Source organism: Lactuca saligna, chromosome 1, assembly GCF_052625555.1.
Source record: "Lactuca saligna cultivar CGN05327 chromosome 1, ASM5262555v1, whole genome shotgun sequence".
Classification (NCBI taxonomy): Eukaryota; Viridiplantae; Streptophyta; class Magnoliopsida; order Asterales; family Asteraceae; genus Lactuca; species Lactuca saligna.
In genome coordinates this window covers 20,646,222-20,666,071 of record NC_136417.1, presented here as the reverse complement: position 1 = coordinate 20,666,071, position 19,850 = coordinate 20,646,222, and the positions used below count along the sequence as shown (strand labels likewise).

The 19,850-nt window shown below is 31.9% G+C and overlaps 2 protein-coding genes across 2 annotated transcripts; one reads left to right on the top strand and one right to left on the bottom strand.

The window, feature by feature from the left end:
* Positions 1–11,713: 11,713 nt before the first annotated feature.
* On the top strand, positions 11,714–13,143 carry LOC145027130 (small ribosomal subunit protein eS26x-like). The gene is made up of 5 exons (XM_078976888.1): positions 11,714–11,833; positions 11,935–12,027; positions 12,486–12,570; positions 12,664–12,797; positions 12,918–13,143. Exons 1-5 carry the CDS (start codon positions 11,831–11,833, stop codon positions 12,990–12,992), a joined length of 390 nt encoding a protein of 129 aa, XP_078833014.1. The 5' UTR covers positions 11,714–11,830; the 3' UTR covers positions 12,993–13,143.
* A 1,495-nt stretch (positions 13,144–14,638) lies between these two features.
* LOC145027114 (glucuronoxylan 4-O-methyltransferase 3-like) lies at positions 14,639–15,858 on the bottom strand. Its single transcript, XM_078976887.1, has one exon. The coding sequence runs from the start codon at positions 15,773–15,775 to the stop codon at positions 14,876–14,878; it is 900 nt and encodes a 299-aa protein (XP_078833013.1). The 5' UTR covers positions 15,776–15,858; the 3' UTR covers positions 14,639–14,875.
* Between the last annotated feature and the right edge of the window lie 3,992 nt (positions 15,859–19,850).

The window sequence follows — 19,850 nt, the reverse complement described above, 5'->3', positions numbered from 1 at the left end:
TTAGGAGTTACATACCTTTTAATTGTTATAGCAAACAATTGACAATCCTCTTGATTTTGATCTTGATCTTCTTGGAAGCATAGCACCACAAATGTAATTTGGAAGCTTAGCACCACAAATGTAATGCCTCTAATGGAATCACACCCAAGAACTAGCAAGAAGGAAACTTGAAGGAGAGAGGGTAGAGGGAGTATGCAATTTCGGCCCTAGGGTTTCTTCAAAGGAGTGTCCAAGTTTAGGAGCTGGGGGCTCCTTATATAGCTGAGGGGTCTAGGGTTTAGGGAAAACCCTAATACTCCTTTGCTTGGGGTCTAAGCAAACCCAAGGGCCTTATCTAAAACCCCTTGGACGAAATCCTTAGGGTTTCCCCCATAGAATTCGTCCACCTCCATCTAAGGAGGTTCTGGAGCCTTCCACTCAACTATATGATAATTGCAAACTACTCCCTGCACTTTATAATTAATACTTTTAACCCCAAAATTATTTATGATTAATTTTTGGCTAACTATTAATTAAACATAATGATTCGTAATTAATATATTAATCTTTTAACATATCAATAAATCATTTATATTGATTTATTGATCTTATAATAAATCAATATCTCTCTTTTCATAATTTCCTTATTCGGTTGCTAGGTTTGAGGGCAATCCAAAAGGACTGTGTTGCTATCAATTCAAGTACATACCAATTATAGTTATGGCCTTAGACACCTAATCCAACAGTCTCCCACTTGGATAAGTCTGTAACTATAATTGCTAGTATGCCTTCTAAATTTGACCAACAAATTGTAGCTTCCAAAAGCTGCTGCCGAACTCTGACCCAGTTAGTTACGTGTCCTTAGATAAGTGATCATATAATCCTTTATTCTGCAAGATATCCCCATGCATAAGACATGGAACGTAATCAATCTCTTTGTCCAGAATCTATGTTTCCCGATTTATGGTTTGTGATGATATAGGACTTCTAATCGAACACAACAATTTAGTTCTGGCTGGGCCCAACACATAAGTCAACACCAAATCATCGAGGGGCCCACATATATCGATTTTCCGGTTAGGGCAAAAGGAACGAATAAACATTGACTCATATGCTTGTATCTTTTACTCATCAAACAATACATAACAATATGTTTTATAACACCAAGTTACTGATGCGTTTTCGTATCACCAATGTATAGCCGACTTGCAAATTACAACTCATATATCTCTTTTTCAATATCATAGATATTATCGTCTCAGTATTACTCGTGATGAATTCCATGAAGTAATACTCTGAGCGTGAGTTTATCCAATACTCAAATCTCACTCTTTAAGTACTCATGAACATTACAATAATTCTATTTCTATATCTATCCCTAGACAATCTGTAATCCTATTCATGAAAGTCTTGATTCATTACTTACTTCCAAAAGTACGAGCAACTGTGGAGTTTGAATAATCTTATTATTCAGGAAGTCAAAACATACAAAGTGAAACGCAATAATAATATTAATCCTATATGGATAAAACACTTTTATTTAAACATCATATTGATTACTCATTATTCATTGCTTACTGTTTCAGAAAATCAACTTATTACTCGAATTATAACCACAATTGTCCCATGCTCCAAGCATGCACTCTTTGGTTTCCTATGGTCCATACTTTGTGAAATAGATCAATTGAAAAACTTTTCATTTCACAATCCCCAATCCTTATTATTCGTATAATAATACCAAATTCTTACCACTTATAGAATATGTCAGATTCTAACATTTTATGCAATGATTCTTTCGTAAAGTCATAGCACAAAAGTTACCAAGACTCGACTAATGAAACTAAAGGTATTCGATCGGAAATTGTTACAAGACAATTCCATAGACGTGAAGTCTCACATTCAAAGTACATTCCTTTGAACATCCTTCTCTCATAAAAGTTTCAAATCTATACATATTTCTTAATATCCAACTCCCATTAATGGAAACATTTACATATTTGCCATATGACAACTCATTCTTAATAGAATCTTATCTATTCATAATAATGGCATTATAGTCCATTCAGTACTATCCTTCCAACTACTCACAAGCGACAAATCCTCAGTGAACCTCAGATTATCCTTTGATAGTTGTTTAATTATTTTGGTCAAAACCGATTATAGTCCCTTTTTTCCTCTTAATGCCCTAAGCATTTGGAAAATTTTAGAATGGTTAAATATTACAGCATATGCAATCGATCCTATTCCCGAAGCGTATTGGACACGAAGCATAATGTCTCACATAAAGACGTGATACTTTATCATCCTTCTGCCATAATATTTTATGTGCCCTGTTCCCACAATTCGATTTATGAATAGGGATGACGTGATCATAATCGAATTTTGAGAATGCATTATGTATCATTGACTAAATTTATTAATGTTTCTCGATCTAAGCTTTAGAATTTTGAAACGAAGTATAATATTCTCTCCCTTAATTAATGTTTCTCGATCTAAGCTTTAGAATTTTGAAACGAAATATAATATTCTCTCCCTTAATTATAGCAAAACAACTTTTCAACCATTGCAACTTTGCAAAGTGAATCTTTGTTTTCTATAACTAATATTGCTAACTTGCAATACTTACCATAATAATCATGCTACCACTAACTTGATGATTATTTTCTTACCAACATAACATTTATGCTCCCACTAACTTTGACATGTATTCAGAAGACAATTTAACTTCCAGAGAACAATGCTTATTGAATTCCTTAAGTTCATATTTCCTATACCTGAAGCTTTGATAAGTTTTTATCAAAGCTTCTTAAACTCATACACATTTGCCTTAGAAGGCTCATATGTGTGTCTAGACAAATTCAAAACTTATGTTACTAAGTCCCAAATGTTCAGACTGATTGCCAAATCTCACAATTCGAACTATGAAGAGGGATGCCGTAATCATAATCGAATTTGAGAATACAATTTTCACAATCTTCTTAAAATCTCTCTTAGAGAAAACATTTTCTCACAATCATTTACACGAAGGAGGGAAACCTTATGCCACTTAGATTTTATGGTGTATGTGTTCCTATCCATGTGAATTTGCCAAAACCAAAGTTTACGACAAATCCAAACTCATATGGACCGAACGTGCTCAATCTCGATTTCTTGCCTCACGGTAATACGAGTGTCCACCATGTCTTCCAAGTGGTTTAGCAACTCATCCTTACTTATCAATGTACTTTCCATTGATCAAGGTGATTTGTCTTTATGCATTCACATGAGAACTCATATAACTCACATGCATAATTAACTCAATTGGAATGACACAAAAAATAAGTATGTCATCCACGATAGGTTGTAAACCTCAAGTCGTGTGCTAGTGATGACTGATAAGGTTTATTCTTGATTTGTTCTTGAAACCTTTTTCAAGATCATTAAAACCCCCACTGACTTCTTGACATATATGATTATCTTGTTAGGAAACTTTCCTAAACAAAACAAATATTCAAGGGTTAGTGTAGTTCTTATCAAGACAAAACACTTCACAAAAAGTTGTCGTAGTTGGTCTTTGTCTTATTCAAGACATCACAAGTTACCAATTTTAAATGTGCAAGAACAAGAAAACTTTTCTAAATTCCACATTTGATGAGTGTTATAAACCTTCTTGAGACTTGTCACTCAATTCACCATCTTGGAGTATAACTCTAAGACTTGATGTTGGAACAAAGTATGATTAACTTCTTGATTTTAACCATTTTCACAATTCTCGATTCCTCTTCTTAGACATGCAAATGCATTAAGACTCACTTAGAGGATAAATTGAGATATGGTTCCTAATCATTAAGACTTATCTTTCTGCCTACTTGATTCTTCTTATTCGTTCTACTTTTGATTGAAACTCTTTCGACCAACTCAGAATTATACTTAATCTTATAAGTATAACCATATTTACTAAACTTTAGTAAATCGTGATGAATATCTTTATCACTCTTGTGGTGGACTTGATCAACGCACAACCTAGTGTACCTGATCTCATAGTCCTTCTCTTTGACACGTTGCCAAAGAATTAGTCTAATTTCCAAATATGAAGTTTCTCATTCATCATGCAACCTAGTTGTATGATTTCAAGTTTTTGTCTAATTGAAACTTGGACAATGAGAATCTTTCCTTATTTGGCAAATTCTCAACATTTCCACAAATAACATAGTTAAGAATCAAATCCATTCATTGTAGTAACACACACATCAATTTTTCACAACGATTTCATTGCAAGGATATATATAAAATTATTCAAACCAAAATTTATTTTATTCATAAAAGCAGCGGAAAACATGTCCTTACAATGCAAAATCATCTGAAAAACTATGTAATCAAATATTCCTAACAAATATATCATAACTTTCTAAGCTCAAAATCTGATCTTCGAATCCATGCGACCGTGATCCATTTCTTCGTGATCAGACTCATCTTGCTTTTCCATTAAGCTTCCTCTCTTTTCTCTGATCTTGCAAAACATTCCAATGTAATCTTATCACATTATGTATTAAGAATCAATGAATAGGAACTTAATGGAGTTAGATAGTGGGTTTTACCTGAAGCAGAGCCATACTCCTTGACTCTCCCATCTCTTAGACTCTTCAGGTTCTCAGGGAAGATTTATATCCAACGCCCCTTCTCTTGATAGCAGAAACAGGTGGGTTCTTTTGGAATGTCCTTGAAAGCATGGTTGGTTGACTCACTAAACAAATATGCTCCATTGCTTTGCCAAATCATTTCTGATTTAACAACAATAAGCATGTAAGTTAGGTCAACGAGGGTGGCGTCAAGATCCATCATATAATACTCTCTTTTGAACTTATTATATGATTCAGGGAGTGAGTGAAGAACCCAATCCGCAGCCAAATTCTTGGGAAAGGTCGCACCCAACATTATCAACCTATCGATGTGTGATTTCATCCCTAGGACATGAGCACACACGGGTTTACCATCTTCATGTTTCATTGCTAATAGGGCTTTAGTGATATTGAACTTTTCAATCCTTTGGTCTTGTGGGTTTGGGAGAACAACAGGAGGAGGTGGAGGAAGTGGAATCAAGTTAGTCCACATGACAGGGATTGATCTTTCACGTTCATAGTGGAACAGACTTTCACTTTGAGCAGGAATACCTTTTCCTTTAGATTCGGGAAGACCATGGTTAGATTCAAACATCTACAAAATGGGAGAAATCAAGTTAGTTGATTGAATCCTTAATGAAACACCAAAAAGAGATATTAAGGCTAGGATCCAACACACGATTTACCAATTTCCACCATGAAAAACGAAAAAGAAGGTTAAGTTTTAAACGTATTGGAAACTCCTAGTTCATTTGAGATTCGTTGAACTTTTCAATGGCATGTTTAAATATCGGATTATGCTCTTTTATTTGTGACTGGGATGCCAAGGATCACAAACAAGATGTGAATAACCATGCAAATGTACTTGGTAACCTTATTGTCTTTATCATTAACTATTGATATGTCGGTAAACCACCACGCTCCATCAAAATGATAATTATAAGATACCCATTACTACTCTTTATTAGTGCATTTTAGTGTGCTGGTTAACCACACACGCTCCACTAACGACCAATAAAGCATAATGTACAATTTCATGGATTAGCATACTTTTCACATTTTTCCTAAAGTAACTAGAGTTAGGATTTTGTAAAATAATGTTCTAGTATTTTCTATAATAACATTATACTTTTAATGAGATGTAGTTGTCCTATCAAACCCGTTCTGCTAACGACCATCCACTAATCAAGGAAGCGGTGGGTGAGAGTGGACACCCATTCAACTACCATTTTATAGGCAGTTTCCTTATACCCTCCTTATAGACTAGCTTCATGAACGAGGCATACTAGCGATTTGACTGACCATAGTCTTATACATATATAATATTTAACATTTAATTATATATATATATATATATATATATATATATATATATATATATATATATATATATATATATATATAAGGTGTGTTTTAAACTTTTAAAACTTTAGGGTTTATATATAAATTTTGAAAATTAAGACATTAATTTTAAATTTACAATAAACCAAATAACTAGATTTAATCTTTATCTATTAATTCACTTTTAATTAATTAATTAAATATTGTAAGGATTATCTAATTAAATTAAACAATTAATTTAATCCTAATCCATATTCCTTATAGATTTCGAAAATATGGGAATAGGATAATTTCTTTATTTTTTCTCAACCAAATAACTAGATTTAATATTTATCTATTAATTAAGTTTTAATTAATTAATTAAATCTTGTAAGGATTATCTAATTAAATCAAACAATTGATTTAATCCTAATCCATATCCCGTCTAGATTTCGAAAATATGGGGATATGATAATTTCCTTATTTTTCTCAATTATCCAATAAGGCAACTATTATCTAAAACAAAGAAACCCTAATTCTTCTAGCATATTTCGAAAATCAAGGGAGGAGCCTAGGGTTTCCAAAACCCTAACCCTAATTTTGATTAGGGTTCATGGAGGCTAGGGTTTTTTCAAAAACCCTTTGATCCAAAATCCTAAAATCGAAAATTTTGGCCTTTAGGGTTTAATGGCTATAAACCCTAATTTGCAATTCAACCATTATAGCAATTCAATTTAAAAACAACAATGGCTCTGATACCACTGATGGGTTTTAGGTAAAACAAATAAACTAGAAAACAATTCCTAAGTTCACATGCAACCTACTTTGGATCTATGTTTTGACTATTGAACATATAAATTTAAATTACAAAATAAGAACCCTAGAGGAGAGAGGCTATTTTCGAAAATAAAAAACTAGGGTTTAGGAGTTACATACCTTTTAATTGTTATAGCAAACAATTGACAATCCTCTTGATTTTGATCTTGATCTTCTTGGAAGTCTAGCACCACAAATGTAACGCCTCTAATGGAATCACACCCAAGAACTAGCAAGAAGGAAACTTGAAGGAGAGAGGGTAGAGGGAGTATGCAATTTCGGCCCTAGGGTTTCTTCAAAGGAGTGTCCAAATTTAGGAGCTGGGGGCTCCTTATATAGTTGAGGGATCTAGGGTTTAGGGAAAACCATAATACTCCTTTGCTTGGGGTCTAAGCAAAACCAAGGGCCTTATCTAAAACCCCTTGGACGAAATCGTTAGAGTTTCCCCCGTAGATTTCGTCCACCTCCTTCTAAGGAGGTTCTGGAGCCTTCCACTCAACTATCTGATAATTGCAAACTAGTCCGTGCACTTTATAATTAATACTTTTAACCCCAAAATTAATTATGATTAATTTCTGGCTAACTATTAATTAAACATAATGATTCCTAATTAATATATTAATCTTTTAACATATCAATAAATCATTTATATTTATTTATTAATCTTATAATAAATCAATATCTCTCCTTTCATAATTTCCTTGTCCGGTTGCTAGGTTTGAGGGCAATCCAAAAGGACTGTGATGCTATCAATTCAAGTACATACCAATTATAGATATAGGCTTAGACACCTAATCCAACAATCATATCATGGACTGTCTATTTTGTGATCTCAATAACAGAGTTTTGTAGCACAAGTCTTCTACTATCAACATCATACACATCTAAAAGGTAGTAGCTTAGTTGCCCCGAATAACTTGTTATATTCACTTGCATAATTGACCTAAAACCCATTCTTAAGATTGCTTGTTTTGGTTATGGTGACATGTCCCTAACAGCTGAAGTAATGTTATCACATTTCATTCTGGTGGGAAGGTACTTATTTTTCTAACATTATCTTCTTGTTCCTTGTTGATAGATTCATAAATTCCTTTATTCTTTAATTTCTTTACAATTGGAACTCTCTCACGTGTTCTCTTTGATCTTATCTCTCTTTCCAAAAGTAGTACATTTAAAGGTTTAGAACTTTTATTTTCTGGAACGGGTTTATCAAAATTTTCCTTTGACCTTCTTTCTCGTTTCACGTGTTGTTCTTCTTCTTGTACTTGTTTTGCTATAACACATAATAAATATTAGAATGTATAGTAAGCAAAACACATTACGTTATTTAATGTTTAAAAATATAAGATATTAATATTATTCCAACATAATAAAAATTTATTTTAATAACAAAAAAATAACACACACAAAACTGCCATTCTAACAAAATACACAAAAAAACAGAATAGTAAATAACTCACTGAACTACAATTCTAACTAAATATAAAACAAACTACCAGATCATCATACATGTCATTTCGCTATATAATCCTCTGAACATTGACATTCTTATATTAAAACACATATTTGTATTCTAATAGAATATATTACATATAAAGTACATCAAACTACAGAGGCTAAACATAATATACACATTGTTGCAATAATAACAGTGCAAAAAACAAATTCACAAAGTCAAATTCCATAAAGAATCTTACACATTTCAACTCAAAACATATTGGTATTCCATTAGAATATATTACATAAACAGTCTATCAATAAACAAAAAATTGTAATTTTTCCATTAATAAACACTTGATAACAAAGTGTACACATACTATAAACATTATTGCAATTATAACAGTACAAAAAACAAAATCACAAATTCGAATTCTACCACAATCTTAGACATTTCAACTAAAGATATATAATCAACTATCCTTGGGTATACTTACACTCATATATTTCGTTCCATTCTACTAGAATTATACACATGTAAACTATATCCTATCTATAAGAATTTAAAATATTTTAGTTTAAGTCATTACTCATAAACAATTTTCAATTTCAATAGAATCTAACATCTTTATACCCTTCTACTCAACTCTCTATATACATAAATTTTGTTTATAATATTTTCTCGTACAAGAACATGAGTTATTCTAATAGAATAACTAACATATTCATGTTTGTAAAAAATAGATCATTCTATCAGACAACACCAAGAACTATTTCATTCCATCGGATTTTTTTAGCACATCAAAGCACAATATGCTAATCATTAAATATTCTTCAGAAATTACATAACAATCACACATTATTTTTGCAAAACACAAATCATACATACATAAACTCACATAAACTATTCTAAATATACTTCTAACAATATAATACATCTTAGAGATCAAAAAAATCAGATAAAACAAAAATTCTTACATTCAGGGACGACAACGAAATCATCGACTTCATCTTCAAGATTCAATGACGTCTCTATTGTGTTCTTGAACTTCGAATTGAATGAAGTCGATCGTGTACACCTCATTCTTCAAGAACAAAGCTTACAGAAGCGCCCAAATTTCGACTCCGTCTTCTAGGGTTTACTGTCGGTATTTATATCAAAAACCTTTGACAAATCTTCCGATTCTAAAGACAGGATACACAAAATTATAATATTTTTCAATTTCCGGAAGCATTGGGTGTTTGATTTTGATATTATGCGAGATATCTGAGATTATCGGTGGATCACTTCCATAATTATAAACGATTTCCTATTAAATTGTCGAGGCAATGTACCATACTACCCTTCCGTGCCCACTCATTTAATGAAATCCTACTGATTTGTTTTTTTCTATTTAATTTTAAAAGAAAACCACTTTCTTAATTTACCACAGATGATTGGCATCTCTCTCTCTCTCTCTCTCTATATATATATATATATATATATATATATATATATATATATATATATATATATAAACATGATCGGGTGAGGACTCGTTTTAAAGTGAGGATCGTGAGAACACCTTAAAAAACTGAAAAAAAATCTAAAAAAGTACAAATCATAAAACCGAGCATAGATCTATGTCTCGGAGAAAAAAATTGGAAAAAAAAAATTAGATCATTAAAATTGAATCATGGATTAATTTTAATGATGCAAATTTTTTTTCAATTTTTTTTTTCTCCCAAACATAGATCTGTGTTCGATTTTATGATTTTTTTTTAAATATATTTTTCTCAATTTTTTAAGGTCTCCTCATAGGCTATATATATATATATATATATATATATATATATATATATATATATATATATATATATATATATATATATATAAACTTATTATTATTACAAAGTTTTAGATTCTAAAGTCTAGGTAGATAGTTATTTATTTATTTATTTATTTATTTTTTCAATGAGCCAATTTACAATTATTTCTAAAATATATTTAAAATGTTATAGGTGTTTCATATAAAATAACTATTTAATAACTATTTAATATTTACACATGATTTCGAGGTTGTAAGTCCTCAGGTATAATTTTTAAAATTTTTAACCATTTTGTTCATTTAATTGTATGAAATTTACTATGTTTTTAATGTTTTTAATTTCTATTCTATCCAGTTAACTTGTAATGACAATAACATAATCCAACTAATTTCACATCTTTAAATTTTAATAACAATATAATAAATATAATATAGAAATTTACTTGTAATGAAAATAACATAATCCAACTAATATAACATAATCCAACTAATATAACATCTTTAAATTTTAGGGAAAATGACTTAAAATTCCAATAAAGTTTTCAAACACTCAAAAAATCTCAATCATGTTTTGTCTATTCAAAAAACCCAACGAACTTAACTTTTTGTGTAAAAAATTTAACAAAGTTTCAAACTGTTCAAAAAATCTCATTTTTGTTTTGTTTAAGTTCATTGAGTTTTTTTTGAACAACAAAAACATGATTATAGTTTTTTAAACGTTTTGAAAACTTTGTTGATCTAACAAGTCATTTTCCAGATACGGTAATGAGTCACGTCATTTATTTTTCTTATTTGATTTTCAGAAAAGTGTAACTTAGTTGGGTTTTTTAGATAAAATGTTAAATTCGTTGGACTTTTTTGGACAGACAAAATATGATTGAGGTTTTTTGAACAGTTTAAAAACTTCGTTGGGCTTCTAAATCATTTTCCCTAAATTTTAATAACAAGATAATAAATATATATAGAGCATAGCCTTTAATTGGGCTATTCGGGTAGCAAAATAAATTTTATTTGAATTTAAAAAAAATTAGTTAATGTGATAAAGTATTTGATTAAAATAACATATTTAAAATTTAATAACACTACAATAACATTAAATAGAAATTTAGAGATAAATAAAATGTTTAAAATAAAAATTATGTAAAATGTCTCTTTATAGTAGATAATCTAGGCTTCTCTTCGGTAGCCCTTGGGCCATGGGGAGTTGGGTTTCAAAAGTAGAGGTGCTCCAAAAGACTTTTTGGAACGGATGGAGACCGAATTCAAAAAAGACAGTTTAGGACTGTTTAGGACCGGTCCGAGAAAATTGGACCCTATCGAGGCCGAACACAAAAAATACCGGCCATGCTAAGACTGGCACAACTCCGATCTAAAAAAAGACCGGTAGTTAAAGTTTATAAATATACAAAGTTTGTGTTAATTATATAATTTTTAATCACAAATTATCTAACTTTTTTTTGCTTTTTTCTTTTATTAAACTTAAGTGTATCATTGTTAAAGGAAAAACTCGAATTTGAAACCAAAAACTCGAAAAATACGTACAAAAGACCGTGAAAGGTCAAGACCGGTTCTAGAACAGCCAAACAAAGAAAACCCGATTGTTTCTAATCTGATTCCGAGACAAACCCTATGAGCGCCGATGTGGACTTCTATTGGGCTTTAATTTTTTTCAAAAGAAAAAATAAACCCAAAAGAAATGACCACCAACTGGATCCAAATAAATTAGCGGATTTTATAAGATGCACTCATGGGCCGACTAGGGTTCCAAAAGAACAACCATATAAAACCTTTCTACGTTGCAGAAAGAAGCAAGAGAGCAGCAGACGCCGGCATCCTTGTCGACGGGGGAAACCGCTAAAGGATCTTGGCAATATGGTTTGTTATCTGCCTGAATTTAGTTTTCACGATTAACGAATCGTAATAATCTTATAATTCAAGTGAATTGATTTTGTTAAAATTTGGATTTATCTGTGTAGACTTTCAAACGAAGGAATGGCGGACGCAACAAGCATGGTCGTGGCCATGTCAAGTTCATTCGCTGCTCTAACTGCGGCAAGTGTTGCCCTAAGGTCTCTTCTCGCTCTTTGCCTTGCTTATAATATTCAATTAATTTGTGCACATGACGATTGTTCTAATTGCAACGACATTGATCTCTATGTATACAATTTATAGTCTAGTGATCATATGATATAGTTTCTACAGTTTTTCGAATATAATGTTACGATTGGATCCCAATAATTTGTAGGATCCCCTTATTATCTCTTGCTTAGCTAAAGCATCTGAAGCACATTAGATCATAGATTTCTATCAGACCGGTTAAGAACTCTTTGTACTTAAAAACGTGTGTATCCTTTGATGGAATGAATGAGAAATGACTTGCAACTGGTTTCAGCGATCTGCTGAAATGTTTACATAGTCGATTAGGTTTCCATATTTTTTGAAGGAATGAGTGATAAAATACCTGCAATAGAAGTTTGTTTAAGGTTTATCCAAATCCATAATTAAGAATTGTAATTGTGATTAACAGGACAAGGCTATCAAGAGATTCCTTGTGAGGAACATTGTGGAGCAAGCTGCTGTTAGAGATGTTCAAGAAGCTTGTGCATTTGAACGTAAGAACTTTTGACATTGACTTGTTAAAATGTTATAGATAATTAGATATCATCAAAGGATGTGACTACAATTTTGTTATTTTGTTGTTATAGAGTATACACTTCCCAAGTTATACGTGAAGATGCAGTACTGTGTTTCATGTGCAATTCACTCGAAAGTCGTTAGGGTCCGATCCCGTGTTGATAGGAGGAACCGTGAGCCTCCAAAGCGATTCAGTCGCCCAAGGGTATATATGTCATATCAATAATAATCTTGTTTTATCATCTCAAGGTTTTATGATTATTCAATATCATATAATCACCTCCAAAATGACTTATTAGTTTTTTCCCTTTTTGTTTTGTTTCAGGATGATCTTCCTAAGACAGGTCAGGCACCACGCCCCGGTGGTGGTGCAGGTGGTCCTCCACCTGTTCGTACTTAAGTTGGATGAATGTAGCCTCTGGTTCCAATTTGTTTTTGAATTTTCATTATGTTATGCTTTTTATACGCTTTCTAGGTTTTGGCCTTTTGAACATCAAGATTGTGTTCTTTTTTTTTAATTGATAATGAGTATTAAACTTGAATGCGATGAACTGACTTGACTTCGTTTGTTTGTTTGATTTGCTCTTGTTATGATGCCGGAATGCTTGCTATGGGGTAATTTGTCATTACAGCTAATGTTTGGAGTGATAACAAATAATCGTTTGAAACAACAATGAATAAAAACTCAGTTTATGATATGCAATAAATATATTAATAAAAAGTTTTAGATCAATAAAAAAACAATTACTGTAATTATGTTTGAAGTGAGTTGATTTGAGTATAGGGGCCACGCAAATCGTCCTTGTGTTGCAGAATCTGGATTGTTCATTGGTTTCTTTTTTTGTAGTTGCACCTTCATTTTACAATATTTATTGAAAGCCATATTCTCGTAAAAAGTTCGTTAAGATGTTCTTTCAAAAAACACCTCAATTTTCATCAGAACGTCATCGATGGTGACTGAATAAAGGTTAATCATACAATATTGTATTTCAAAAAAAGACTTCAATTTTAACAGATGCGACTTTGCTTAAGATTCGTTTAAGCTGTTAGTTGAGTGTTTGTTGAGTGATAAGATACAACCATACTAACAATGATTCTTCAATAAACTAACATTAATATAAATAACTTAAATAAAAGGCAAATGTAACTTTTAAAGTGGTATCTTTTTTAGTAACAGAGACAACAAGCTCGACGCACTGATTGTCAAATTGAAGTACATGTGCAATAGGACGGACAAATTGAATGCATGAACAATTGGTTCGTTTGATACACTAAATGATTGATATGCTAACAGTTATTATACATTTTAATAAAGTTAAAAGATATAATAAGGAGTTGAATAGTTTAAAACGTCCTTGAACACTTTAGATGCTTTTTTTTTTATTGGAAGAATTTTAGGAAAAAGAACAAAATATTTAATTTGGTGTGTTAACGTATTCTTAAATCCATTATGTTTTTAATAGAACTTTGAACCCTTGATCTCAAGGAGGAGGAAAGACAACTACAATACCATTAGACCAAAAGCCTTTTAGTTTTTAGATGACTTTTTGATGATTAGATCCACTCTTTACGGTTATATTTGTTCATTTCATTGATCATACAAAATATAACTTAAAAGACCCTACTCATTTTAATACATTAAAATTGGATGGTTTGCTCTTTCTACTTTTTCTGTGGAATATTTATAATGTATTTAAATAATATTAGAAGAAAAAACATTCCCATAAAATTAAAAAACACCTAGATATATGCTAAAGTCAAACCCATCTTCATGTATTTTCTAAGGTTTAACTATTTCATATTTGTTTTTTTATTTCTTATGATTAAGCTTCCACTTTAATGAAAGAAATAACAATATATTCTCGTTATTTTTGTATTATAATAATTTATTTTTATTTTTCCTATTATAATATATATTTTCAATTTTTATTCAAACATTATATTTCATTATACATTAAAAAGTTATTGTAAAATTAGAAATATTAAAAAATCAATTTAATTATAACATTGAATTTTACAAAGGTGTTTGTAATCGAATAACAGTAATACAATTAAGTAGATTTTATAAAATATAATAAGAAAATAAGAAAAAACTAAATAAAATTATTCATGTCACAAACTATGACCAAATTTACTCTCATATTAAGCTTATACTTAAGCTCCTTTTATAAAGAAATTGACATGAGATTTTGAAAAATAATTTCGTGATAAAGTATGAAAAGTAAACAAATAAGTATGAAATCACAATGATACCCACTAGTAGAAATAAGATAACAAATAGATCTAAAGAGGGCAAAACGGTCTACCAGACCGAGTCCTGTGACTTGGTATTGTGAAACGCCTCAGCCTTCCTTCTTCCTCGCTCAAATACCCTTCGCACAGAAACACCTTCGAAAACTCATCTTCCACCACCCTATTAACGTCGTGCACAAAAACATCCGTCTCCCCCTCCTCCCTGTTCCGCGCCATTAACCCCGCCGTGTATATCGCCTTCATCCTCCCCGGAGCTTCATCGTGGTACCCAGTCGGAGCATCCACCATTATCAAATCCCATTCCACTTCATACACCTCCTCCGGCAAGTTCCCTTTCATTGCCAGCTCGCACCCAGAGACCCTCGGATCTCCGACCACGTTACACTCCTCCCTCTTCCCTATCTCCATCAGCTCCGACGCACGCGCCACCTTCGTGTCGTACACGACGTGGTACGACTCCAAATTCGGGAATTTTGACTGGATTTGCTGGATCCATGACTTGTCTTCTTCTAGGAACACCGTCCGGCCGCCGTGGTTGAGCGTGGCCCACATTGGACTGTCGAAACCGAGTCCGAAAACCAAGAAATTACAAGGGGATTTCTTCAATAGAACCCTGAGGCTGACGGAGATTTCTTTGTAGGTTTGTTGTGGGGTTATGTTTGAAGTGACGTAGTGAACGAGTGTCTCGGCAGTGGCCGGAGAAAGCTTGTTGCATGTTTGAGAGGCCGATAATTGGTGTTGCAGAGGAGGGCAAGATGTTGGGTTGGTGGTGGTGGGTAGGTTTGAATCAGAGGTAACAGATGAAGCTTGAAAGGATGTTGGTAAAGATGATGACCTGAGTAATATTACCAAAACAAAAACCAGGAGGAAGAAGACGACGAGTAGGATCGGCTTGAAGGCAATGGGGTACTTGCTTCCTTTGTTTCTCATTTTTCTTTAGAGTTTAGAGAGAGACAGAGAGAGAGAAACAAATAGATATATACACAGTTACACACACATATACACATATACATATTATTTATTATTTATATATTATAGAAAAAATAAAGAGATGGAGAAGTGGGTGAGACGTGGTGGAAGAGTGAGATAAATTATTTGGAGTAGGAAGGAAGGGAGAAACACTGGAAAGACAAGACATTACTTTAATCTTCGAGAACATATAGACACACAAGCGTAAGTTATACATAAATTATGAGTACTATCGGTCAATTTGGAGCTCATAAAAATGTATTCCACATCGACCCATGTCACCATGTGTTTGATTTGTATAACATTTTTGAGATAATAAAAGTCTTAAACTTAGACAAAAAGGGTTATAGTCTAACTTGTATGTTGATGAAATGAAAAATGTCCTACCCTTAAGTTATAATGCAAGATTACAAGTTGTTTCCATTCCTATGACAACCGGATCCAACAATCTGCTCCAAATTCAGTAATGAATCTACCGAGTCTAATCCCTCCATAATTTCAACAACTCTCCAACAAATTTATCTTGGTAATCCAAATCAAAACCAATATTAGACCCAATATGACACCAACTTCCATCAAATGAGATTATGCTAGGAAATTCATTGGTTATAACACCACATAATAATCTAGTTAGCTAAAAGCTCAAGAATAGCAACAAACTTATGCAAAGATGTAGTTTGATTTAAAACAACATTTTAAGTAGTTACCAACAATCAAGTTAAATAGTCAATTCAGATACCAAATAGATCCAACTCTCCATGATTTTGATGATCCAACTCTCCTGATTTTGATAGCTTTTGTATGTAATAGATAGCAAGGTTTATTAGAGAGACGATATTACAAAGCGAACGACACAAGAAATATATAGACTAAGCTATGAACTAAACCAGGAAGGAGCTTAATTGCCTAGAAGGTTGCTATAGTTTTTATATAAAGGCAAACACCCCCACTCTCCTCTTAAACTCAAGGAGGCTGATGAGAATCCAAATTTAGTTTGGACAAAAGTAGATTAATATGACCGGGTATGAGAGCTTTGGTGAAGATATTAGTTGTTTGATTAGTAGTGGAAATCGAAAATAGAAAGACAATATTACCAAGAACATGTTGACAAACTCAATTTCAATGTATTTTGTGCGTTCATGAAAGACATCATTACGAGCTAGATGAGTGACACTTTAGTTGTCACACAAAAGAATCAGTGACAATGTTTGAACAATACCCATAGGGTTTCTGTAAATTTTACTTTTTCCATCCACATCTATTCACTCCTTACTCGTACCCGAAACTCCTTTCTTTATATTGCCAATTCATCATTCTTATTTATGTGTTGTTATCATCAAGAATGATCACTCTACCCAGAACGCAAAACTAAATCAATGCTAAACACCTTCCATGTTTCTAATCCCTAATATGATATTAAAGGAGATCATATGACAACAAATAAAACCAACGATATTATACCACCACCCTCCGCATTTTGCAAAAAATTATTGATAGTGTTGTAAGTCAACGGGAGCATGTTATCAATGTATTCTCAAATTAAGAACTATTTCAACTAATATGCCGAGTGGGTGTCATATCAATTGAAAATTGATATTACAAACATTATTTTATAACTTTCAGAATAGAATGACGAAGGTTACATCCACTCAAAATATTATACTTGTCATGAAACTATGAAAGTAGGTACTTTCCAAATAAGATTCAAAATAATGCTTGTAATTACAAACATAATTTTGAATCCGGATTTAGTAGGTAGTAGTTGTAACACGACGGAATGGAGTGTGGTTTGAGACTATGTGGCATGTGAAACGGCAGTGAATATCTCCCCTCCTACGCTTTTTGGGGAGTGTGGTTTGGGTTATGCTACCACTAAATGGAGTTCTCCTACCTCTCTCACTCTTCCTCCCTCTCTCTCTCTCTCTCTCTCTCTCTCTCTCTCTCTCTTCTTTCTCTTTCCTCTTTTAAATGTATATCATTCTTTGTGTGTGGTATTGGAGTGTAACAAAATGAGCGAGTGTGATACCACTCCTTCCAGCCTAATATTAAAAATTGAAACTTTTATAATTCGTCCATTTTGAAATTGAAAGTATTTGTACTTGACATCGTTGGTACATTTAGTGCCACATACCAACACATCACGAGACAAGTAATTTCTCCATGATTTTATTTACCAAAACGTCTGGCCCAACAACATCGGGGACATTGATAGAGTGTATCGTACTATAAGCCGACTAAATATGAAAAATATGCATGGGACAATGTTTTTATTATTTTCAAGAAGTTGTTGATTTGTCTACAACAAAAAAGATAATAAATAGTTTCAACAATTATCTTTTGTTTTTGTTACGGCTAAACTCGATTTTCCACTATTGTATTTGTAATGATCGCAAAAAACCACAAAGGTTTTTTAAGCTTTCATGCATGGATGAAATGTTAATAAAATAAAGTGTACATTTTGTAACCAGTAAAAAAAATCGCCGTTCAAAGTGCAAGAAAACATGAAATGTGTTTTTCTTCTTATCTTTTTACAAATACTAATTCTCTTATAACAAATAGGGAAATTAATTTTTTTTTTTTAATTTTTAATTTTTACTTTTATGATGATGATAAATATATAAATTTAACACCCCAATTAAATCTATCAAATAATAATTACAATTATTGAGATTGCCCTCTTTATCATTTTCTACATATCATTTTTTCTATCCAAATTTTATTTACAAATGGTTTAAATATATAAAACATTGTTCTGAAAGTAAATCTAAAATTAAAGAATAATAAATCAAATTGGATTAGAAATTGGCTAAATCAATTGGGTTGTTTATTGTATTCAAAGAATCAACTACCTATTCAATTCTCGAAATGTGATTTTAACCCAATACACAAACTTATCTAATCGCTGATGTGAGTAGTATTATTTTTTTTGAATTGTGGCAGAGTTTGGATAGTTAGGTGTTTTGAAGGGTTGGTGAATAGCCTTTGAGTAAAGTTCAATTTTCAATTTCTTATTAAGCATCATATAATAATTGGAGAAATTTTTAAAAATAGATAAAAACATTAATAACTTTTTAAAAAATAGCAATTTTCGTAAGATAGCCATTAGAATCGCGGTTGTTAATGCAAAAGGATCGGGCACTAAATCCAAAAACTTGACTTTTACATCTCCTTTTGTGTGATATTGATTGCAAACCATTTCATAGTGACACAAATAAAAGACGTGATTCCAAAAAGCTTCAACATGAATTTATGGGGTACCGAGTGGAAAATCCTTCTCTACAATGATAATGTAAACACGTATCAAAGCGAATTCATCTCTGGTATTCCATGCGAGGGCGATATGTCTATGGAAAGAACCAGTTACAAAAATTTCTCAGTTTTTCCTCCAATCGATTTAATTACGTTGATCAACATTTTAACATCAATATCATCAACTATGACTATGTAACGATGCAATTCAGGATAATGGAAATGAAGACTAGTTTTATATTTATCTAATAACCAAGTTTTCATTTTCACCAAATATAAAAACTCATTAAAAGTAATATACTTTGAAAACATGTAAGCGGATTCAAAAATCCCTTCCTGTGGGCAAACATACTCTAGGTTTTTTTCTACTATCTCCCACCTCCTGTCAGTTATAAGGCAAAACGAATATTCACTAAAACTCATTTTAGTGCAAACATAAAAAACGATAATTCAAAAGAAATAACTGATAATCTTAGTTTTTTTTAGCAAACTTTTATTTATAATTTAGTAATTTGTACGAATTCATAGTCAACACAGTCAGATTTCGTAGTCAATCTTAAGAAATTTATAATCAAACATAAGTATTTTTTTTTTTGGGAAACAAAAAATTCATCGCCAAGTTGCAGATGAGTGTAGAGCAAATCGTAGGTGAGGCACACCCATCTGTGAATTGGTTAAATTTTCTAAAAAATGTTTTTATAGAATGGAACAAATAGTAGATGGAAATTAGCAAATCGCAAATACCCCCCCACCCCCAAGGAAGGATTGAAGTAATTTGTTTACTACA

Excerpts from the sequence above, each read along its gene's own strand:
- LOC145027130 (XM_078976888.1), top strand. Across the intron at positions 12,571-12,663 it reads AGAAGCTTGTGCATTTGAAC|AGTATACACTTCCCAAGTTA; the intron begins GTAAGAACTTTT and ends TTGTTGTTATAG. Across the intron at positions 12,798-12,917 it reads AGCGATTCAGTCGCCCAAGG|GATGATCTTCCTAAGACAGG; the intron begins GTATATATGTCA and ends GTTTTGTTTCAG.
- LOC145027114 (XM_078976887.1), bottom strand. The coding sequence starts at position 15,775 with ATGAGAAACAAAGGAAGCAAGTACCCCATTGCCTTCAAGCCGATCCTA.